General features: G+C 32.9%; 2 protein-coding genes across 3 annotated transcripts; both read left to right on the top strand.

Moving 5' to 3' along the window:
• The first annotated feature begins 7 nt into the window (after positions 1–7).
• LOC106053535 (mitofusin-2-like) lies at positions 8–24,641 on the top strand. Of its 2 annotated transcripts, none has more exons than XM_056007815.1 (17): positions 8–172; positions 1,910–2,179; positions 3,806–3,941; positions 4,643–4,805; positions 5,298–5,528; positions 5,657–5,761; positions 10,810–10,963; positions 11,140–11,207; positions 11,433–11,554; positions 13,214–13,340; positions 14,321–14,425; positions 15,971–16,073; positions 17,246–17,442; positions 17,863–18,024; positions 19,402–19,598; positions 20,372–20,506; positions 22,219–24,641. In XM_056007815.1, exons 2-17 carry the CDS (start codon positions 1,993–1,995, stop codon positions 22,289–22,291), a joined length of 2,265 nt encoding a protein of 754 aa, XP_055863790.1. In that variant the 5' UTR covers positions 8–172; positions 1,910–1,992; the 3' UTR covers positions 22,292–24,641. The 2 variants fall into 2 exon arrangements, with proteins under 2 accessions (XP_055863790.1, XP_055863791.1); XM_056007816.1 differs by lacking the exon at positions 15,971–16,073 and adding an exon at positions 15,034–15,136.
• LOC129922299 (uncharacterized) lies at positions 6,658–8,559 on the top strand. Its single transcript, XM_056007817.1, has 2 exons — positions 6,658–7,554; positions 7,757–8,559. Exons 1-2 carry the CDS (start codon positions 6,988–6,990, stop codon positions 8,552–8,554), a joined length of 1,365 nt encoding a protein of 454 aa, XP_055863792.1. The 5' UTR covers positions 6,658–6,987; the 3' UTR covers positions 8,555–8,559.
• Positions 24,642–25,408: the final 767 nt, after the last annotated feature.

The following is a 25,408-nucleotide window of genomic DNA, read 5'->3' as shown; positions in this document are numbered from 1 at the left end:
CTTATTTCCTGCCAAATGAAAGTCATAAAGTGATAAAGCCTATCTACCGACTTGTCTACCATTACAATCCTACATAAACAATCTGACACTAGACTAGACTCTAGATTTAGATCTAGATTCTTATCTAGATTCTAGCTATAGATATAGAGTCTAGATGTCTAGAGAGTTTTAGGTCCGTGGTATCTAAACATATAGTCTAGCTATCTAAAAATCTATTATTTATTTACTTTATTATTTTTTTTATTTATTCTTCTTCAGTCTTCAGATACTCTAGACTCTAGACTCTAGACTTAACTCTAGATCTACTAGACTACTATGATCTAGATCTAGTACTGAGTTGTAGACAGTCTAGAGACACTAGGACTAGAGTCTAGAGTAGAGTCCTAGACTAGAGTCTTAACTTAGAGTTACTAGTTAGTTAGACTAACTTAGAGTCTAGTAGAGTAGAGTAACTTTAAACTGCTTACACTTACTTAGACTGACTTAGACTTAGGACAAGTTAGGACTTAGTCTTAGACGACTTAGTTAGACTTAGACTTAGTTACTTAGTAACTTAGTTACTTACTTACGACACTACGACTCACTACGTCTATCGAACACCTTGTTAAGCCTTAACTTAAGATACTTATCGAACACCCCATTGTATTTTTTAAAATTCTCCTGTATTTTGATGATTATGACGAAACTAGTCCATTCCTATTGTGACCGTCCATCCATTTCATTTTAGTTAAGTTATATTTAGTTTCATTTTCACCTGAGCCTGAGGATAATATTATTAATATTTTACTTAGACTTGGACATCTAGTATATTCAAAGTGCATTGGTAATATTGGTATAAAAACATCTTTTTTTTTTTGACATCTTGGGAAGAGTGAAGTGAGTCTCGGGTTAAGGGTATTTTTTAATGCCAATGATGCTTCAGCTCAACAAAACCTATATTATATAAATAATATTATGCTTCTAATAAGGCTGAGAAACATTTGCAACTATTTGTTGAAATTGTCCCTTGCTACCCAAACATGAAAATTGAGGTTTAAATAGGGGTGTTCGATAGTTGTTTTTTTTTTATAAGCAATCTCAACTTCGTAAAATATCGAACACCATTTTGATGTTAAAAATAAACATCAAAGGGATATAACCCAAAGAAGACAAAATATTTAAATTATATTTTTTTAATTATTTTTTAAAATAATGTAATGCAAACTACAGATATAAATTACTCATGTGTTACAATTTGTATCAGCTATTTGTGGTTTACTGTAAATGTGCTATATTTTTATAAGTAAATAGATTTACATCGATATGCACTAATTCTAACTAATTATTACTAATTGTACCCATTTTAAAAGCTTGATAAAAACACTCAGTTATAAAGTAATGTCTTTTCTTCGGACATGACTAATTTCAGTTTTAATTTCAGTTTTGTAAAACCTAAACAGGAAATTGTTTTGATGTCAAATGTGTTTTTAGATCCAAAATGGCACCTGTGAAATACCTAGATCTAGAGTCTATAACTAGATACTATTATAGTATAGACTTAGACTTAGACTAACTTAGAGTATGGAATTTATTATAGATAATAGATTTTGTTAGTGTAGGTACTCGTTAGTGTAGGTACTATCTTGTTCAGGTTTCTCTGCAAAGTATTCAGCTTTGGAGAATATATATATATATGGTAGTTTCTGGTGAGACACCAAAAGAGTGAAAAGTATATATTGATCACGTGGAGATAAAGTAGCCTTAAAAAAAATCTTTGGTTGGGTGTATTTGATATAACATCTAATTTAGACTATGATGCTGAGATAAAATTTGTGTTTAATAATCTTTACCTTGGCTGTAAACCTTATCAGTTGTTAAAACTATGTATATGATTAAAAAAAAATCTTAAAATTGTTTATATATCTTTCAGAATGAGGTATAGACTATTGTTTCATGGCTGAAGTCTCAGAAATTTAACATCTATAATTCATATAGCTTTGATGCCGTACTGATATGTCTGGGATTGCTCACATTAGGATGGATGAAGAGGACTTGGAAGCGGCCGCCACTTACCGCAACCTTGGTAATGGTCATGGACAAGAGTCGGCCCTTCAGCTCTTTGTTAATGCAAAAAAGAAAATAAACGATATATTTCGTAATATTGGTCAATATGTTTGTGAAGCAGATAAATTTGTCAGAGGTAAGAAATTGCAGCTAAATATTAAACAGACTTGTACTAATATCATTAATGATATAGTTCCTAACATTTTCGAAGGTAAAAAAATAAAAATTTTATATAAATGTATAATTCAAAATATATTTACTGACATAGTTGGCATTTTCAAGTAGATTAATAATTAATATATATAATATTGCCTTCATATTATATGTATAAAGAGGATAAATAATTAATTTATATTATATGTATTTGACAATGCACAATAAAACTTCATTATCCACTAGAATAAATTTCATTTTTCTCAAGTCTTAGAAATATTTTTTTTAATAATCATTAAATACGGTATTTTGTCTTCAATAAAATAAAATAAAATTTTTACTTTTTTAAATGGAACTAGATTTTATATAATTCTGTCAGACCTTTTTTTTTTAGAATTATTTTCTCATTCAAAAATTTGTTTTAACTCACATAATATCTTTCTTTTTTTTTTTTGCCAGATAGCATTTCAAATACTTGTCTGACAGTATTGCTTGCAGCCTGTTGTCCTTGCTTTTTGTTAAGAATCATCATCATCATCCTTCCTTTGAATTCCTTATGGAACATAGGACCTCAGTAAAAACATGCCACTCTCCACAGTCTCTTGCTAGTTTTTTCATGGCCTCCCAGCTCTTTTCTGTCCTCTCGGCTTCATCTAGTATACTGCATCAAAACGTTCTTTTTGGCCTTCTCTCTATCTTGGTATGTCGTTATTCCCTATCCTGAACCATATTGTTTTAATCTTCCCCCAGTTCTCATTGCCAGGTGCATCTTGGACATCCTCTCTCTCTTTTGACTTGTGGGTTCCACTTCAGTACTAGTTAAGGAATGTTTGTGACTAGCTCAAGGTGTGTTTGATACTATCCCACATTTCGTTTCTGATTCACTGGGACTTGTCCTTTGTAGAGGTTGCTGATGATATTGACTGGTAGATCTCAAGAATTCAGCAGAGGCTGCTGTTGATAAATATCTCTTTTTTAATGTTGCCATATAGAGGGAAACCTCTTTATATATAAATCTTGAACAACATGAAATATTATTCCACTTTATTATGCACCACTTTTAGATGCTACTGGAATTTATCTTTGGATGTTGACTAACTTCCATTATTAACTAATTATTCAAGATGCACTTTAAAATAAATAACCAATCGTTGGCTAGAAATTATTTTTAGCATTGAAATTCTTTTGCACCCTTATTAATTTAGTTTATTAAATGGCATTGGTTTTTGGCCTTATGGATTTTATTAGGTGTCTTTGTTGTCCATTCTCTTAGTATCTTGGGATGAGGTGCCCATTCACTAAGTATGAGCATGTTTCCAAGCCTGGATGATACCAGCTTTAAGTACCAAATATCTTTGAGAGCAAAGGCTGACGTTTTGTTCACATAATAACATTGTAAACAATCAACCTCTTAAATTTGAGTCCTCTGTCTTCTATGAACTTTTTTTTTTTGTTTTCATGTAAATCTTAAAGTAAACATATAAGTATATACCATTTGTTATTAAATTAAATTGTTCAATTCTTTTAGTTTCGTATGCATGTTAGTTTGAATAAAGATTTTTATTGAAATAATAATAATAGATTTAATGCATTTGGTTCCTGTTTCTAGATGTGTCCAGCTCTGTTGACATCACAACTTTGGTATCTGAAGAGAACATCAAGACAGTGAAAGGGTTCAGAGAAAAAATTGATGGTATTGCTGAAGTGTTGTCTAGAGACCATATGAAAGTTGTCTTTTTTGGAAGGTTTGTAGAAAGATACACTTAGTATTTATATGTAAATGTTGTGGTTCAATCAATGTTGAACTTAATTGAGCCGTTGAATATGTGATAGCAAAGAAGTTCTTTAACTACCGACATATAATTTAAAACAGAAAAAGTAGCATGCACAAATTAATTGGGGTTTGCTTCTAAAATTTTTTGCCTTGTAAGTCTTGGACATTCCTTCATAACTAAGGATTATTTATAATTTATTTATATTAAGCTTGCAATAAACCTTTTATTTAAGTTTCCTTGTTCCATATTTTAAGCAAGAAGTTTAAAATCTAGCAATTCTGTCTTATTTATTCTGTTTGGTCAAAGCTATTTTAGTTTTTTGTAATTTGATTCTAGTTATTGACGAAAAAAAGGCAGATAAAATGTTTTTAGGAAATATAGCAAATTGCATTCAAACTTTGATTATGATTCATCTAGATCTAAAGCAGTGTTTCACAAACTTTTTTTTCTTACAGAACCCTTCGCATATTCAGAGTATTTAGCGGAACACTTGCTTATTTTTTTTAGAGAGATTAATTCACATAGTGGCCCACTAGTTAATTATTCCAATAGTTTGTGGAACACCAATTGAGGTCTCGTGGAACATGAAGGTTTGGGAAACACTGATTTAAAGTATCAAATCCTTCCAGACAATTTAGACATTGTCTCACAACAATAACATTCTTTTACAGAACATCTAATGGGAAAAGCACTGTAATCAATGCTATGTTGAGAGACAAAATTTTACCAAGTGGCATCGGGCACACTACCCATTGCTTTATCCAAGTCGAAGGGACTGATAGTAAAGAAGCCTCTTTAAGGACAGAAGAATCAGATGAACCCAAAAGTATTAAAGTAAGTAACAGAAACAATAGTTATTTTTTAAATGACTCTACTTGATCTCTTTATCCAATCGCAACAAAAATATTTTGTTTAAAAAATCACAGCAATATAATTGAAACTACCATACATTGAGTGTTTGTATTGGTAGGAATATATATGCAGAGCTATTTATAGTCATAATCATATGATAAGTATGTAGAGCCATTTATCCTTTTCAGTTTATAAAGCAATAATGGGTTACAAAATTTGTTTTAACCAACTTCCCAGTCACACATCTGAAATGTACTTTTAAGGATTTTTATCATTTGAGCTCATAAATAAACTGTAATTCATTTATACCATGTATAGGTTTGATGTTTGGTCCTGCTAAATGGGAACTTTGTAACACTTGTATTGATCTTAGGAGCTCATTAATTTTTTGTGTTGTTGTACGCAGCTCATTATTTGTTCTTTTGCTTTTATTAAATGGACCTCATATTCTATTCGTTTTTCTATTCTCTCAAGGATATAAAACAGTTAGCTAGTGCTCTTAGCACTGTGAAGTTGTCGCAGAACTCTCTGATTCGCATCCTTTGGCCTAAAGACAAATGCAGGCTATTGAGAGAGGATGTTGTTTTAGTGGACAGCCCTGGTATAGATGTCACGCCAGATCTAGACACCTGGATTGACAAGTTTTGTCTGGATGCTGATGTCTTTGTGCTGGTTGCGAACGCAGAGTCAACACTAATGCAGACGGTGAGAGTTTTCTAAATTAACCTAATTTAGCGTTGATAAGTTGAAAAAATAATTAACGATGTTGATTTTTACTCATAAAAGTTAACAGTTTCTCTCTCTCTTTTTTTTTTTCATGAAATTTTTTTTAGGAAAAAAATTTTTTTCACAAAGTGAGCTCCAGATTATCTCAGCCCAATATCTTCATCCTTCAAAACAGATGGGATGTGTCGGAGATGGAGGAAGACATTGAAGCGGTAGATTATTTCACACTTTTTGTTGTGCATGTAGTTTTTTAATACAAGAGGATAGAAATATAATTAAAGAATTTTTTTTAAAGCATTTGCTGCTCCAGTAGTTTGATGAGTTTTAAAGTTGCAAAGTTAATTCCTTTAAAAAAAAAAATCTTTTCTAAATGAAATTTTAGGAATTCCTAATATTTTCCCAGACTCATTTTTTTTTCTAAAAATTAAAAACATTTTTATTACGCTTGTTTGTGAGAGATGTTACCATACCATGAGCCACAACTTTTAGCATGTCCAGACTTCTTGGACCAGCTACAAAACTAGACTCTCTTAATTTACTCCATTTTAAGATGTTAAAAATTGTCTTTCATGCACATTTTTGTTTATTACAGGGTGTCCGCGGCCTCCTGAAATTCAAGGATGTCCTTGAATCTCCTTGAATTTCAAAAAAACTGAAAAAGTCCTTGAAATCTCCTGGAATTTTAAAATATCTCCTTGAATGTCCTGGAATTTCGCCGATCGGGAAAAAAAAAAAAATCGGCTTAAAAAAAAAATTATTAGAGGATGGGCCGGCGCGGGCGGAAATAAATTCGAAATTACCGTTTCCGAGTCTGCGCAGAAGGTGTTTACCGCTCCTTCACTATATAAAGCATCGATATCGGATCGTTTTTTCAGTGGACACGTTGATTTTCATCCAAATTGGATCAAAAGTTTACGTTACGCATCTTCAAAACTGTTTTCCTGTTTCATTTTGTGCCTTTATATTTTCATCGGATCATATTATTACTTAGATCTATGTGCATTGTGAATTTAATAATTAGATCTAGGCCTAGATCTAAATATATCTAGACTAGATTATTATTTCTAGATCTAGATTATTCGAGATCTATGAAGTATATGATCTACGTTTCTTTTATTGTGATTTGTGCTTTGGCTTTGGTTTAACTTTAATCAAGTCTTTATCCAAGCCTAAGCTAGAGATTTATAGTCTGTTACGTAGCTCTAGTCTTGAGACTTGATTGTTCTATCATCTGATCGGACTGTCCTAGAATACTAGATATCCAAATCTATTTCTAGATCTATAACCTACATTTGTATTACAATGCCTAAATACGGGACATCGTTTAATGCGCTTTGGCTTGAAAAAGATATAATACAGATCTTGGCTTCAAAAATCATCCGTCAGTGACACCAAAGCCTTTTGTCGTCATTGTAAAAAACAAATTGACATATTATGCATGGGTGAAGCAGCACTTAAATCTCATATGAAATCAGATAAACACAAGCGAGAGTCTGGAAAGTCAGATGGCTGCTTAATGATTGCACCCATATTTGCTAAAAAGGCTGCTACAGTTACAGCGACTGTCACTTGTCCTACAGCTATGCCACCAACCCCACAGGTGCAAGCTGCTCAAGTCATTGATCCTAGCCAAAATATACCAACAACCTCTACGTCAACCCAGGCGCAATCATCAATCAAATCTCACGTGACCACAGAGGAGACAATCAACGCAGAGATACTATGGGCTTTGAAAGTGGTGTGTTCTCATTACAGTTGCCATGATATTGCTGATCATTTTGCTCGAATGTTTCCTGACAGCAACATAGCTAAAAAAATGTCTTGTGGAAAAGACAAAATATCCTATCTTGTGTCTTTTGGGCTTGGTCCTTATTTCCAGGATCTTCTAAAGGACAAGCTCAAAACTGTGAATGATGGTTTTGTACTATTGTTTGACGAATCTCTAAATCGAGAACTAAACAAGAAACAAATGGATATGCATGTCAGATACTGGGATACAGATAAGGTGAGTTGATTTGTTTAATTAAATTATAAATAGGCCTACACTAAATAGGTTAAATTAAACCTAAAGATGCATGAGTGCTATCTAATTATAATGAAAATAAATATTCAATATTAATGATGATTGTAGAATTGTTAATGAGATAAGACTGAATATAATTGTATCTATCGATATGCTAAATATTTTTTGAATTTCCCAACTTTAGGTTGTTACAAGATACTATGGCTCTGCTTTCCTGGGTCATGCTACTGCTCAAGATATGCACCAAAAATTATGTGAAAACTTTCACTTTGACGGAAAAAGTGTTGTTCAGATATCAATGGATGGCCCCAATGTCAACTGGGCCTTGTTCAAATTACTCAGTGAGGACCTCCAGAAAGCATCAGAAAAAAAGTTTGTGGACATTGGCAGTTGTGGGCTTCATACAATGCACAATGCTTTTCGTGCAGGCCTTGCATCAACTGGCTGGGAACTGGGTCATTTTTTCTCATCGCTGTCTTGGCTTTTCAAAGATACCCCAGCAAGAAGGGAAGACTTCACATCACTAACTGGCAGCAGTGATTTTCCTCTTGAACACTGTCAGCATCGATGGGTGGAGAATGTTGAGGTGGCAGAGAGAGCTCTCAAAGTATGGCCCCACGTAAAAAAATTCATTCAGTCTTTAATTACTGCTAAAAAGGCAATCAACACAAAGTCTTTTGAGCACCTGAAAGGCTGTATGGATGATGTACTACTAATTGCCAAAATTGAAAGCTTCATATCCATTGCAAAGGTTTTGCAACCTTTTTTAAAAAGATATCAAACAGATGCACCACTGTTGCCCTTTATGGCCCAAGACCTCTTCAACATGCTTCGGTCATTGTTGCAAAGATTTGTGACACCAGCTGTTTTTAAAGAATGCACTTCAGTTACAGCACTGCTTAGTGCAGATTTGTCTGATATAAAAAATCTTCTGCCTCCTGGAGAAGTTGACATAGGTTTTAAAGCCAAATCTGCTGTGTAGGAAATTAAGAGTAAAGCCAGTGCAAGGGATATTTTCAACTTCCAGATGGAGAGCAGAAAGTTTCTGGTAACAACAGCCATAAAATTAATGACAAAATCTCCACTGAAAAATCAGCTTGTCCAGTGTTTGAAATGGCTACAGCCTAAAAACATTGTAGAAGATTTTGATGGTTCTTTAAGAGACTTAGATGCCACTTTGAGCTACTTAGTTGAGCTTGGCCGTGTCAGCGCAGATGACTGTGATGATATCAAGTCGGAATTCACCCAGTGGCACAGTTCCATTGTCACCACAAATTCTATAGTATTCCAGTCCTTTAGTATCCAATGTGATAGACTGGATACTTTTTTTAATCAACATATTAACAGTGAATTCAGTAAACTATGGGCACTAATGAGAGGAATTTTGATTCTGTCTCATGGCCAAGCCCAGGTCGAGAGAGGTTTCAGTACCAATAAAGAGACAATGTGCGTCAACATGATGGAGAGAACACTTATAGCCAAGAGAATGATTTGTAACAGCATTGAAGCAATGGGAGGAATTAAAAATGTAACAATTTCTTCAGGCATGCGAATGGCTGCTGCTTCAGCCAGATCAAAGTATAGAATTTATCTGGAAGAAAGGGCTGAGGAGGAAAAAAGAAAGAACCTAAAAAGGAAAAGAAACGATCAATTTGAAGAACTTGAGGCTATGAAAGCCAAAAAAGCTAGGTTCGAAAGGGACATTACAAGCCTCACTGACTCTGCGGACAAGCTTGCAGAAAAAGCAGAAAACACTAACAGTCACAAATTTTTAATAGAATCCAATGCTTTACGTCGCTCTGCAAAGCTTAAAAAAGAGCAAATTGAAAAACTTACTTTGGAAATAGAAACCAAAGTGAGGGAGATCAGTGAACTCTAAAAAACATTAAAAACCCTTGTATATATGTAAATATATTGTAAAGAATGGATGTTCAAGATGCGTTTTATGGTAGGCCTTACACTCATACTAGTTTATAATGTATTTTTTGCATGTTTTGAATATCTTGAGTAAGTTATTTTTATTTAGTAATCAAATCTAAATTATTCCAACCTATATATATATATATATATATATGGGCTATAAATATTTTTATAAATTTTTTGGCGCGAACTCTATGTCCTGGAATTTCTAAATTTCTCCTTGAAAACTCCTTGAAAACTCCTTGAATTTCAATTAGACTTTGGTGCAGAAACCCTGTATGCAGTATATCAAAAGTAATAGGATTTTCAATTTTTTAAATACTCAATCCAACTTTGCTGTATAACTAGATTCAATTTAATATAATCAAATACTATATAGTTTAACCAATATTTGATGACCCTTTCTTTGGGCCAACTCAGCATGTTTGTGTGGAAAATTTCCTTTTTTTTTAAAGACTGTTCCCATCACCGATGAGAGTGTAAGTAAGGATGTTTCCACTACATAGAAACATATTCTATTACAGCTGGACATGTCAACAGAAGAATTAATATTCAACAGTCTGAAGCACTTGTCACAATATCAGACATACTTAGACTAAGATTCTCCTATGCAATTTTACCATAGAAATCTGTCTCCAGAAATGTTTGCAGCCTCTTCCCAACTGGTGTCCACTGCCTTGAGATCTTCCATGAAGCTGTGACACCATGTTGTACAAAGACATTCCTGTTAACGTTTTTTCCTTTAGGTCTCAATGTTATTGCTACCCTTGGGGTGTGCCATTCTGTCAGAAGACATATCCTAGAAACCTCAGGCCTTTCAGTGCCTATTCTGTATAGGAATTCTTTATTCATGACCCGAACTCTGTTAACGACTTAAAATCCATCTTAGCCATTGCTGCTGAGTCACAAATTTGTCTTCTCACAATTTTTCAGATGAGTTCTACATCTGCATGCATTCATAGCTATTGAGATGATGATTGTGTTAAATTTAATGCAATTGCCACAGTATTAGATGTTTTATTTTATTCTATGTCTTAACATTTAAAATAACACCTTTTTAAAAGTATTAGTTTGCTTTTAGGTATAAGTCATAATACATAATCACTGATGTCACGAAAAATTCAAAGCTCATTTAGAATATAATAATACTTTTAATCTGTGTAATTTCAGTTTTTATAAATATGCTTTTTTATGTTAATGCAGATGTCTTAATATTTCTATTGAAAGTCTTTCTACAATACTCAACAATTAAAAATTGTTAAATACATAATGCTAAAAACATAATATCTGATAAGCATTGATTTTACACATTCTCAGGTCAAACAGCAGCATATAGAAAGAAACACAGAGTTTTTAGCAGATGAGTTAAATGTGACTGACAAAAGATCCGCTAAAGACAGGGTCTTTTTTGTATCTGCTCGAGAAGCTTTAGCCTCAAGGTTGAACTGTGACAAAGGGATAGCTACACCTGGTAATCAGAGCACTAGCTTCAATTTCAAATGTCATTTTATTTAGGCCAGTGTTTTATATGTTCTCCAAATCCTTTATCTCAAATAATATTATAGGTTATAGCCATGATTTTTATACTATAGCTACACTAATTGCTGTTATTTGGTGTGTTTACTTCATTAAATTTTTTTTTTCTAGAGCGCATTCTTCTACCTGGTTTTCAAGCACGACTATTTGAATTTGCTAATTTTGAAAAAGAATTTGAGGTCTGATTTTCCGTTTTTTTTTTTTTAGTTTGTACATTAATAATTTTTTTTTTATTACATTATTAGTTATTTCTGTTTTAAAACAGTGTATTTTGGGTTAAAAATTAAACATTCAAATCCAAACCAAATCTTGATGACCTTTTTTTTCTCTACTTAGCAGCCAGTTAAATTAAAACCAAATATATAAATGTAGCCGTGCCAGTAATTGTATGTTTTGTTGTTTAGGTATGTATCTCTCAGTCGGCAGTGAAGACCAAATTTGAGCAGCACACAAAGAGAGCACATTTAATTAATAGTGAAATACGCTCTGTCATGGAGGAGGCCTACACTAAGAGTCTAACCTTACAGTAAGTCTAAAATATCTAAATAGTGTGCAGTCATTTTCCATGATAAAACCACCAACCACCATTACTTTGGGATGTGCAATGGCAGAGCTGTAAAATGCTTGGCTTTCAAACCAGGGGTCCTGGGTTCTAATCCAGGCAAAGACTGGGATTTTTAATTTTGGGATCTTTGGGAGCCTCTGAGTCCATCCAGCTCTAATGGGTACCTGATATTAGTTGGGAAAAGTAAATGTGGTTGGTGGTTGTGCTGGCCACATGACACCCTCATTAACCTTGGTCCATAGCAACAGATGACCTTTACATCATCTGCCCCATAGATCACAAGGTCTGAAAGGGTAACTCTATTACTTTGCTCAACAAGGCAATATACCCACTTAGAGCAGGTTGAGACCTGAAGTAAATAAATACAAATTCTGATTTCTCGACCAGGTCCCTAAATCACTTGACCTCATCATCCTATAATGTTGTCTTTAAGAAATGTTCAAATACAATTTCATAACATCTCTTGTGAAACTATTGTTCATTTAGGCATTTTAGCCTAGCACCACTGCTTAGTATAACACACATGTATGTCTGGTGGTGTAGTCACATGACATGAAAATATTTGCTGCCAATTCGTGAGTCTTTTAAATCCTGTTGGAGGCTGTAAAATATTATTAAGAAATAATCAAAGTTGGTGTGTGGTTCGGTGATAAATTAGCAGTAGTATGAAATCCTCACAGATACCCCTTCTTGTTAATATTATACAGGAATGCAGTGTGAAATCAAGCTCACTGAACTTGGTAAAATAGAATCATAACATGGAGAAGAAAAGCATTAAAAAATTAACATAAAAATCAAACAGTGGTAAAGAAAATTTTTTTTCAAATTTAAATGAATAGAAAGCCTCATATAAGGGATATTTGGTAAAAAAAAAATGATTTTAATGTTAATTGAAATTGTTATCAAATTACAATGTTTCTGCAGCTCATCTATTAGAACATATTCTCAACTTAAGTTCAACATCTATTATATTTTACGGACAGATTGTCAGAAGTTTTAAATTACCTCAGATCAAGAAGCCAGGCTTGAATTACTGGCCTTAATTGCACAGTTCACAGCAGCACTTGCAAAGCTGAAAACTATTTGGAAAGACAAAGCATAGCACTCGGCACAAAATGGAATGCGCTCCTTGGTCATGGCTACTTTCTTGTCTGCTGGTGAATCATGGACTAACTGCATAATTAAGAGGATGCCAGTCATAATCAAGATGCTGCTGTAATATTCTTGGTATCACTTATAAAGCCTGCATCACAAATTAGTTACACCCAGGTCAGGCCCCATTGTAAAAATAATGCAAGCTTAGAGTACAGTAGTATATCATAAAGTCCACAGGGCAAAGACCTTTATTCAGGGAACAGTACCAGGAAAAAGGAGAGACAGACTAAAGAAATGATGGAAAGACAATATTAAAGAATAGACAGGAAAGTGATTCTAAGTCTGGTAAAAGACAGAGAGCGATGGAGAACATGATGAACAGATTATGCGTGGTGCCCCAACAGTCGAAAAGACTAAGGGACAGGTGAAGGATAGATGGCAATATTTTTCTTCAAATGTCAACCATTTATATGTTATTTGAATGTTATCTGTTCTAACAAGACTCCATTATTTCTACATCTCCAGAGATGAACAGTTGCAACTACGTAAAGACAAGTCTGAGCGTCTAAATAGACTAGATAAACAACTTGATAGTTTGACCAGCGAAGTCAAAACCAAAATTCGAAATGTTGTGGATGAAGTGGAACGAAAGGTAAATAAATCCCTTTCTTTGTTCAGCATGCCTAATTATCTCACAAACAGTTGATTGTCTTAGAAGGCAGTTGTTTTTAAAGTTAGCTGCTTTTTTGGGAGTAGATTAAAGCCTTTGTTTTTTCAAGTTAAAAGTTAATATACAATATAATACAATACAAAACAATATACAATACAATTTGATTCATATACATTTTGTAGATACAGTACAGAATTGAGAAATAAATACGATTTTTTTAAATAGTAATTTTCAATGTAGTTTTAATTTTTCTGACAAAAATTACTTTCTGTTGATAGCCAAGAGCTCAGACCTATATATATTTATAGCGAGAGAAAGAGCCTGCTTAAGAATTACTTTATCCTTCACACGTTTTCGTTTACAAGAATATACAGATGTAGATTTTTGTATTGTTCAGTAGTTATACAAATATTTAAATATGTTTTTGTTCAGATTTACCTATAAAAAAAAATTCCAACTTCTAGATTTGTTAATCTGGATTTATTCTTTATACTGTTGTAAAAAAAAGGCTGACCTAAAAAAAAAATGTTATCCCTTGACATTTTTTGTGTTTAACTGGAGAGGTGCAACAACCAACTTAAGTTATATTTCTATGACCTTGACCATGAGTGTGTAGCTCTCTTAAGACTGTACAACCATATCATAAGGTCCACAGGGCTTGCAAAGCCTAACGGTAACCTTCATATAAAATTAATCTTTAAAATTCTGTAGAAATAAAGCAACCAAAACATTTTATTTTCTGTTAGTTAAGAAACGCAGTGTTCTGTTTGTTTAGGGTTTTTTTTTCTACCATTTAAGTAACACAGTGCTCTATTTGTTTAGGTTTTATTTTTCTACCAGTAATGTATCACAGTGATCTGTTTGTTTAGGTTTTATTCTCTACCAGTAAAGTAACACAGTACTCTATTTGTTTAGGTTTTACTTTTCTACCAGTTAAGTAACACAGTGCTCTGTTTGTTTAGGTTTCCTCAGCTTTAAATGATGAAATCAGGCGTTTATCGTTACTTGTTGAAGAGTTTGAAAGACCATTTCATCCAGACCCTATGCTTTTGAATATTTACAAAAAGGTATCATTATTTTTTTTAATTAAATATTACATTGATGACTAAAATTTTGTTTTCTTTACACTATGCTGTTTAGAACTATTAAATATTTCAAAAGAACAACAACTGTTTATCAGAAGCATATCATCAGCATTATTATGGAACTGTCAAGTGATTTTTAAACTAGTATACTTTTGTGATCCAATTCATTGGCTATTAAACTAAAAAAATATTATTTTTATACAGACCTTGTTCAACTGAAATGATCTATAACTAGTTAAATTTTTTCTATCATAAAATAGTGAAATCAATGTACAGAGCTTGAAAAGGTGTTCAGAAAAAAAAACACTTTTTAGTCAGTCTTATCATTAAACAAAATACTATATGCTGATTTATAAATAGTCAGTACATATTGTTTCTCTGTTTAAATTTTGGATGGAATCTTGGAAAGATTGACGTAATTGACAATCAACTATTCTCAGATTTTTAGTTTGACTTTCAATTTTTCACGCTTTTAAGATGACTGAATAACAGTTATTCTATTAGTTATTCATTTTTATTTTCAAAAATAATAAGAATACATTGCTATAAATCTGTTTTAAAAAAAAGCACCTTTTTGTTTTAATTTCTAGGAGCTTCACCTGTTTACTGAAGAGCGTCTGTGCCAGAATTTAGTTGCACGGTGCAGCGTCACTATCATACACACTGTAGATTTTATGCTGTGTCATTTTGCAGGTGTTTACACTGTGACGCAGCCCTTACCTATATATACTAGTGTTTATTCGATATAAATTTGTTCAAACTAGAATAGCATGGAGTAATGCTTGATGTGCTTTTTTTCTTTCTCTTCTTTTAAATCTTTTCTCACTGTCAAAATGAGCAAGTGTTTAAAAAAATTTCAATTAAATATTTTTTTTTAATTTAATTAACTTTGCTAAAAAAAAAAAGGAAAGCAATATTTGCTATATTTTAATTGTTAATGGTCTAAAGTTTAAGAAAATGACTATTTACTGATTCGTTTTTAAAGCCCTGTGCTTAAAATTGTTATTTTAGGTGTCTGTTCAGATGTCACTAATTCTCTTCTGTCTTTTGGTTAGTTATACACATACTTGTTAATAGTATTTAGTTAATCCTTGCATTGCCTTACAAGTAATCAAATGTTTAATTTCAACATCATAACAGATTGACTAATATGAAATATATCTCTATCACCCATTAAGTGCCAATTTTTGCCATTTTACAGACTTGAAGTAATTTTTAAAAAAAATTAAACTTGAAATGTGTTTATGAGAAAAGATTGTTTTACATGACAGAAAAATTTTGTACTTTTACTATTTCTAAATTTATGGAGCTGTTTATTTTACATGACAAAAAAAAAACACATACTTTTTATTGCACTTTCACTTGGTGTCAATACATTTTGTTTTCACTTTGAAAGTCTCTTAACGGTATATTCTACAGCCTGGCACTTGAGATTTGGCTATGCTTATGTGTTCCCTGAAATTTATTTGCTTTTTATTTTGTTGCATTCATTTTTCTGTTTCATTTCATCACTGTCATTGGACTTAGGAACTCCATAATCACATTGAGCAAACACTAGGGAGAAATCTCCAGGCCCGATGCTCAACATTGGTCATACAAGCCGTAGATGCCACACAAATGAATATGACAGGTCTGACTCATTCATTTACATTAGGGTACTTCTGACTTTAATACAATAGTTACCGAAGGCATTATGTAAAGATTCTTCCGACAATACTTAGTAGTCAGTACTGATACTTTTTTATTATCATTTATGTTTACAGGCTCTAGTTCACTCATTATTGCTTAATGCTTATATACCAGTGCCACAAGTTTTTAGAAGTAGGTTAGACATGAATAATCTCAACTAGTGCAATGAAACACACAAAAAAAGGAATTACCAGAGATGATCCACTGCTAGCTTTTTGTTTTTGAAAAATTATTTTTTAGTTACAAAACCTCATTTTCTCAGTTTGTTTAATATTAAGCTGGTATTAGCACTTCAGTTTCAGGTTGGTGTTAAAAGCTGAGCTCATAAAAACAACTTAAGTTGAATTGAATTGCTAAAAGAAATAAAAGTGTTATTTAACATATCATATTCTCATAATAGTGTTTATTTATTTAGCATTCTTTTTGTTGCTGATTGTTGGACCTAATCGATGAATATATATAAAAAATTATTGTTGATTTCTTGTTCTTAGTGTTTCTGTAGAACTAAATCTCAATTGTTGACTTCTTGTTCTTAGTGTTTCTGTCAGTGACATACATTGCAGCACACTTAAATGCTGTTTATTTTTTTTTTATATAGTGGTGCAAGATTGTGAGAGAACGGAATTTTAAAAAATTGACAAAAATAATCACATATTAAAAAATCAGAAATAAACACAGTAAAATCTTCATTAAAATATTATTTTTTAGTTAAAAAGTTATGCAAAGCTTAAAAAGGTGCTTCACAAGTCAGGAGTTATGTTTTATTATAATACCCAAATACAAAGGCTTCTTTCTTTCACAATCTTATTAATTGTAGTGTTTTTGAAATAAGTACCTCTGCATTTATTGTTCACATTGTAGTGCCTTATAACATTTTTTTCTTTGGTACATATCAGAATGTTGCATTTTATAAATAATATATTTTTTAAAATAAAATAAAATGAAATACTTTAAAAGGTATAAAATCTAATCTAATTAATTCATTTAAAAATTAATTTTATTGATAAATATTTTACACTGAAACAATTTTATTTATACATAAGAAAAAAAAATTTTTGAATCACAGAAATGTTTGTTTTCATATTTAATCATTGGTCATTGTTATTGTCACAGAACGTCTTGGGGAGATACTGCCAGCGGAAAACAAACAGCAGTTGCTGAATTTAATACCCAAGAGGGACTTTGAAATTGCTTACCGGTTAGATTGCCGCAACTTGTGTGCAGGTTTCCGTGAGGATATTGAGTTTAGATTTTCTTTGAGCCCGACTGCTTTGATGCAGAGGTTTCTAGGCATCAAAGGTCACCTACAGGTATTGCGTTTTTGCTTCATTAACTTTAACTTCAGATTTAGCTTTTATTGAGCTTACTATATGACTTATACACAAGTTGAAACTAAATTTCTATTGGTCCACAAATGAGATTGGACCATAGCGCTCTGAGCATGCCATAAGTATGAAAGTAGCGCTATATAAAGCTATAATTATTATTATTGACAAATATCTTAATTGATCTAGCTTTTTGCAGAGAGGTTAACATCTTAGCTGTTTTAAGTATAAGTTAAGATAGTTAAGACCAATGACATAACAGTCTCTGGTTAACGTACACAACTAGATTAGTACAAGGGTACATGTAGAACATTATCTTTTCTTTTGAAGGAACATCTAGTGAATTATAAGATTAAGTTCAACTGAGGTAATAAATCTTGAATTGATTAACTCTTGCTTCAACAGGATCTCAGTGCTGCACCGAATGTTGTCCGTGGCACAGTTGGTGGAGACAATAACCAGCCTATACCACTACGAGGGGACAGTGACCTGTTAATCTCTCTCCTGGCCACATTCGCCTCCCTGACCTCAAGGTCAACATTGGGAGCAGCAGTTGTTGTTGGTCTGGTAAGTTGTTACTGAATGTTGCTTTACTAAAGTTTGTGGCTGAGAGGCCATAATCGCCTGACTACCTATCAAGAAGGCTCAAGCTCAACAGCCAAATTGAGCAGAGTTGTTTTTACTGAGTGCTTAAAGGCAGCACGAAAACCTTCTCCTAGATACCTCCTTTATAGCTAGTCTGCAAAAGAGATTGGACCATAGTGAACTGACCATGCTGTTAGCATGAAAGTTGTGCTATATTGAAGCATTTAAATAAATAAAAAAATCTCTCAAAGTTAACATTAATTTGCGATATGAGCATTTTAAAAGCAAGGAAGCTTGATATAGCCTTGTGAGATCTTCATTTACCACTTTTTTCATTATCTGCTTCACAAACTTCTTTGAAGGAAATTTTACTTGAAAAACTTGTTAAAAATGTGTATAAAGGAGTTAATAAAATTCACCTTTATCTTATTGCACTATCTAACACATTATTACACAATTTGTATATTTCTCTAATGAACAGTATTTTTCACTAATTTCAAGCCTGTTTGATGCAACAATCCAAACAAGTTACAGAACGGAATACAATTTTCAATGATCTTTTCAATCATATTGTTATAAACTTGGTGGTGGCACAGATGGAGGTAGTGGTGTGAGTGTAGTCAGCCGACGCAATTCGCCCCAGGCCAGCGCTAGACGAGCGGTCAACCGTGATGAGCTCCGACGGTCAACCGAGTCGAGTATCAACAGGACGGTTCGGGAAGGATCGCCGTCGTGAACAGAGCTCATGAGCGTCACGAGAGTTGTAGTCATCTGACCACCTAGAAACGTCGAGCGGCGTTCTGTCCGGTTCGAGAAGGCCAGTAGGGACCCTATATAAAGAGCGGAGGTGTCGCAGTCAAGACAGTCGAGAAAAGGGGCTCAATACAGCAAGGTTCACGGCAGGGGTTCAGAGCCCGGTTCACTACAGTCCGGTCGACTACAGCACAGTTCAGCGGTGTGGTTCTGTACGGAGCATTACGACGGTTCAGTGCGGAGTACTATCAAGTACAGTTGAGACGAACAGCGTCTTGATCTTGGTCTGTGATCGAGTCCGACACAACGAGCCTAGTGTGTGAAGTCAGTCCTGAACTGTTGAACCCAGTGAAAGCCCGGAACGAGACGGAGAGGCCAGTGCAAGAGTTGATACGGCGGAACGGTGTTATCGAAGAGGTATTTGTACGGTCTTGTGTTACGTGCTGCCAATTGTACAGTATTGGCTGTTATTTCTTCAACTATTAAAGTGTTACGTTACTTTGGAGCCCTGAGTTGTCAAGTTCTTTAAGTTGGTGGTGTATGGTGCATTTTGCAGAGAGCCTGGATAGTGAGATTCGTAACAATATTTACAACTTTTACTTTCAGGTAGCCAAGACAGCTGGATGGAAGGTAATAGTAGTTACTGGTGCCCTCTATGGAGGTGTTTATCTTTATGAGCGCCTCACATGGACCTCAAAGGCCAGAGAAAGAGCTTTCAAACAACAGTATGTAGACTATGCCAGCAGCAAGCTTCGACTCATCATAGACTTGACCAGTTCTAATTGTAGTCACCAAGTTCAGCAGTAAGCACTATTTTTTTATTTATTTTTTGTGTGTGCGGGGGGGGGGGTGTCCAATAGTAACTTTACTTTATTGGGACTAATTGGAATGTGGGAGGGGGGTGTCCAATATTAACTTTACTTTATTGGCTAAGATTGGATTGTGGGAGGGGGGTGTCCAATATTAACTTTACTTTATTGGCCAAGATTGGATTGTGGGAGGAGAGGGAAGAGTGGCAGTGTACTTAGCAACTGAAATGAGTCTTCTATCTTCTTTTTGTGAGAGCTGGACCAATTTCTAATGAATTGTGATTTGTAAATTACAAATAAGTGAATATTAAGTAGAATTCCTTTATGGTTCCTAATGACCAAGTTATATCAACTCACTCCATCTGTCTGTCTGATCAAATTTTTTTACTTTATTTTTCCAACTTTCCATTTATGGATCAAATTTAAACTTTGCACAATTATTCATTGTCGATGACAAAATGTGAATCAATCATAACAATTAGTTAATCAATTAGTATTAATTAATCAATGAATTTTGTTTTAGCTAAGCTAATGGGAGAAAAGCTGTGCAGTAATGAGAGATATGGCAGTGATTGAAGGGTTGCCCCCCCCCCCCCCCCCCCCCAGCACAAATGGGACTTTTGTCTACATGCAAGATAGATGCGGAAAACGCGGGCACAAGATCAGGACATTTGTGTACAGTTATGACTGATTCAAAATAATTGATACAATTTCACTCTTTATAAGCAAGGTGTTTTTTTAAAAAGTGCTTTTTTTTTCTTTGCTAGGGAGCTAACTTCATCATTCGCCCGTCTGTGTCACCATGCAGATGTAACCAAATCTAACCTTGAGTCTGAGATCAAAGAGGTTGATAAAAGTTTATCAGTGATAAAAGAAATATCAGCCAGAGCCAAGACATTGAGGTAATTACTTTCTTTTTAAGATAATCAATTGATTGATTTGCACCAACCTTTAACTTGTGATGTGGAAACAATTTTACTACCATCTGAAGTCCTACAGTTCCATGGATGATATTAATTTTGATTGCCATATGGGGATTGGTTGATGCTTGCTGAGTAATAATTTGTTGGATTCCTATTTGAAATTTTTTTTTTTTCTTGAGCGTTGTGGTAGTTGCTTGGTCCAGCCTACTCAAATGTTTACCAATACTACTGACAACTGTTGTCGAGAGTAATTGTTATGAGATAGAGTAAACATAATGTAGACATTAGATCTGGGTGAGAATTCAACGTCTTGTGAATTCTAAGTAAAAGCCTTAAGGGATTAGATAATTGAAATAAGTAAATTGAATCATAAAATTGTAGAAGTTATGATTGAAATAAGTAAATTGAAGCATCAGATTCAATTTTGTCTAGTTATGATTGAAATTAGCAATAATGATCACAAATAGGATTAATTTGCATTTCACATTTAAAAATATTTTCTTTACAGTTTCTCATCTATTTTTAATTTGGTTCTAATAACACTTAGTCTATAATTTAACATGTGGATACTCATAATTCTGTTCTTGATGTTAATTACAAAACAAAATAAATAATAATCTTCTATCGATTTGTACCTAAAACAGAGATATTGAATGAGATTTTTTTAAATATGGTCATAATTCTTCTTGTTCATGTAATTCTCACTACCTCCATGTTATTTTGTTTCCTGTTCAATCCGATTTTCCGTTGTGGTCTCACAATATAGATTTAGTAATAGTAACATTTTTACAAAAAAAAAATCAGTTGGGATTACAAAAAAAAAAGAGACCTGGTTGATCTACGTAGGTTAAAAATGTGTGTGATACAGAATTTCACTTTTTAGCTAGCTAAACCACTCTTTCAAGGTGTACTTTAAGTAGGAGCATTAGTTGATGAAATATTACCTAGTACACAGTTTTTTGTACCATTCAGACAGCTTGGATTGAAAAGTCTTGATAATATTAAAGCATGTAACTTGTTTTTTTTCTCTATTAAATGAATCATGTCATCAAGCAATAGCCTACACTTCATGAGTAGATTGTATATAAAGTAAATGTACCAGTATATAAGATTTTTAGTTTACACAACAACAAAAAAGCATTTAATTAAACTTCCAAAACTTGTTTTACTGAAAGATATAAACTATACCTACATTGATCACATTTTGAAATGACGCACACATATATTGTAAAAATCCTAACACGTTTGTTTAAAACTAAAACTTAAAAACAGATTCTAATCAAATTGTTTCTATTCCACTGATCTTATAAATCTTTTAAATTACAAAAGATTAAATTTAAGGAAAAGGGGGATGCGTGGTAGAGTGGGATGCGTGGTAGAGTGGCTACCTATTGGGCCCAAGTTTGAATCACAGCTCAGGCGGAGTTGTGTTGGCGGAGTGCCTAAAGGCAGTATGGAAACCTCCTCCCAGATACTTCCTTACCCCCCCCCCCCCTTTTTTTTTTTCTCTTCCACACTCATACACAAACACATGTTCACAAAAGATTTTGAACCATAGTAAACTGAGCATGCTTAGAGTATGAAAGATGTGCCATATGAAACCAATAAAAAAAAAAAAGAGTTATCGATTCTCTTGTTATTTAAGAGCAACAAATATTTGTTGATATAATATGTGTTTATTTTTGTTTCAGAAACAAAGCTGATTTCTTTGATCAAGAACTGAAAGGTTTTGTACTGCAGTTTCTCAGTCACTCAGGACTTTGACAGAATCTCCTGAGAAATTGAAATATTGAGCAGAATTTTCCCCACTATTGTTATTCCTGATACCAGTGGTGATGTATTCATTGCAGTCATTGATAGTGTGCTACTCTTTGTGTGTATGCATGATATATGTGTGGTGTATGCAAACACTGATAAGCTGTAGAATTATCATTAAAGGAGCTGTTTAGTTTTTAGGCAATATGAATGTCTGTTGTCAGTGTTGATACCGAAAGGAAACTGAGACTTGTATAAGTACCACATAAAAGAAATAATCTTTCATTTTGTCCTTATTGAAAAGTTGTACAATCTTCAGTACTCAAAAAAAAATTCTGAACGTGTTTCGCTGAGAGTGATAATTTAGTTCACAGGATTTCAAGCTTTGATTTATTGTTGATTTAATTTATTCTTGGCATCCTTACCCTTGTAGAAAACATTGGCAGATAACTCCCACCAGTACATGGTCTTTGTCTTTTGTGTTTATTGGCCTTACTTTCTTATTTTTTAATTCTAAGAGCAATATACACAGAGGCATAAATAGTTTTGTATTTGATCGGGATTCATTTAATATTGCATACGTTATGTATTACTACAAAGCTTTTAAAATAAGTTGCTCAGGTGTGAAAGTTATTAAAAAAAAAACTCATTTTCTGAACTAAAATTATTCAAGGTTACTCGTTTTAACTTTGACAGTGCTCTGAGATTTCATAACATTGCTGCACAGAAATCACCTCATTAAAAGCATAACTAAATTCTTAAAAAGGAAAACATTAGCTGGAAATTATCGTGATGATAAATTAAGTACCAGATAATGAAAAATCATGGCTTGAACGCCTTATCAATAATAATAATAATAATAGTAATCTTTATTATCCATAAGGAAATTTGTTTTACAATGTGTGCATTACACCAAACAAAGCTGTATCTTTTAAGAAATGTAATATTATAAGTATAATGGTGTGTGTCTGTATATTGTGTTATCTTTATCTATCAAGCTCTTGATATAATTGTATACAAATAATTATTTGTTCCTTCAAAAAAAAATGAACCATTTTTTTGTTTGTATGTACATAGTAGGAAACGTCACGCAAAAAATAAATTCTGTTTTTGCACTGCATCAGTTTTGTGGTTTTCAAACTAAATGCACATGGCCAGGTTGTAGCTGAGTTAGAAAGTGAACATATTTTTATTTGCAGCAATAGTAATTTATTATGTGCAAGAGTAAAACTTTGTTTCGCTATTTATTGATCCATGATTTTGTTTCACTCTATACTTTAAAATGAATTTTAACAAGTTGTAGCTTGAATGTGGTAACTTCTGATACCAGTATAGTTTAGAATCCAGTGAACGGAGAGAAAGAGAGAGCAGCACAATACATACAGTCGAAATATTGAAATCTAAAACTTTTAAAAAGATAATAAATAATATATAAATATATGTATATCTTTAATATAAGTATATTTTTTTTACTTCTAGTTAGAATTAGAGTAATCTGTGGAGATTTTGTGACGTAACTTTGCTCCATCCAAGCTCTAGAAATCTTTTGGTTGTAACAGACATAATATCTTTATTTGTTTTATTTTTTATAAGCTTTGTATTTCTATAATGCATAGATTCCTAGCTAGTGTCTTTCACTGTTAAAAGTTAATTAGTAAATTTTGTTTATTTTAGATAAAAATCTAGTTTATTTTGGTTTCTATGAGATGACATCCGTTATTTAATACAGTTCATTATTTTTAAACACTGCCAAAGATAAAGATGAAAAATAATTGTTCCCTATAAATTATTAAGGAAACAAAACAAACTTTATTTGCTTGCCTTAAATAAACTTCTTGGCCTTTGTTTCTTTGTTATCTAGTAATCAACGTTAGGTTTTTATTTTATAAAGATTCTTTACATTATTTTTAGATACTTTTAGTTCATTGGCATTAACTTTATTATTTTTATTTTTTTTGGCATTTTTTAACATTTATTGTTGCCTAAGCTTCCTATATAAATAGCCAGGCAGGAAACTAATAAGTCATATGATGCATTAAGCTGTAGTGAGCTAGGAGCATAGAGCTATTTAGAGATACCATTAGAACTGGCAAAAGTCCATGATTGAGGGGGAAAAAAAAGAAAATTTAAAATCAAGGGAGACAATTTAAAATATGTAAAAAAAAAAAAAAAAAAAAAAAAAAGCTACCTGTACTTATCTGATTATGTGGAATTCAGTAAGTTGTGGATGAAGAGTTTATACCAGTCCTTTGAAATTGTGTGTATTTATACATGAAATATAAGTATTTAGGTATGGATCATATTTTTGTCTACAATTCAATGTTCTTATATTTCAAGAATACATTTCTTATACAATGGACTGATTGTTGTTTTATTGTAATTCTATTCTTATTCTACCTATACTTCGCTGTCGAAGGGGTGGGGAAAGCTATGCATAAAAGAAAGTGTGAGGAGGACCCTTCATCCCCATTATTACACGTGATCTCAACTCTTTAGGCTTCAAAAGCTGTACATGCTAAGTCGTTGGTTTCCCCGGCTGATTCAGGCAACCTGTTCCATGCTCCAATAGCACTAGGGAAAATCGGGAGAATTTGAATGAATTCATCTTCTCTGAGTATTTTATGTTGTCATTTTTTAAAGCACCTTATGGCTTTATTTTGCATATCAAGTGGAGAAGCTGATTCTAATATTGTTATATATATATATGTATATGCTAATGTATTGTATTTTTTTTTTATCATTTCAATATGGTAATTCGACAAGATTGAAGTTTTCAATTTGGTTTTGAGAGTAGTCTGATTAAAAAAAAATAATTAGTTACAAGAAAAAAAGAAAAGTATGAAGTAAATGAATAAACCAATATGAGTTCGACAGTTATAAATAGACATCAGGGGAGTTAACACATCACTATCAAATTTTTTTTTAAATTAGTTCTCACTTTGTTCATTTAAATGTGTAGACAATGCGTGAGCTATTTTATTAGCGTAGGTACCTGAACTAGTGGTGTTCCCATTTCTGACCTCACACTTCTAAAAGGGGTACCGTACACAAAGTTTTTGACTACAAGTTATGATACTCTGCACGAGCAACTAACTACCACTAATTCAGTTCTTACCTTACCTTCCT

This window comes from Biomphalaria glabrata, chromosome 13 (genome assembly GCF_947242115.1).
Source record: "Biomphalaria glabrata chromosome 13, xgBioGlab47.1, whole genome shotgun sequence".
NCBI classification, from domain to species: domain Eukaryota; kingdom Metazoa; phylum Mollusca; class Gastropoda; family Planorbidae; genus Biomphalaria; species Biomphalaria glabrata.
The sequence above is the reverse complement of the archived record's forward strand: the minus strand, read 5'-3'. Positions and strand labels throughout refer to the sequence as shown.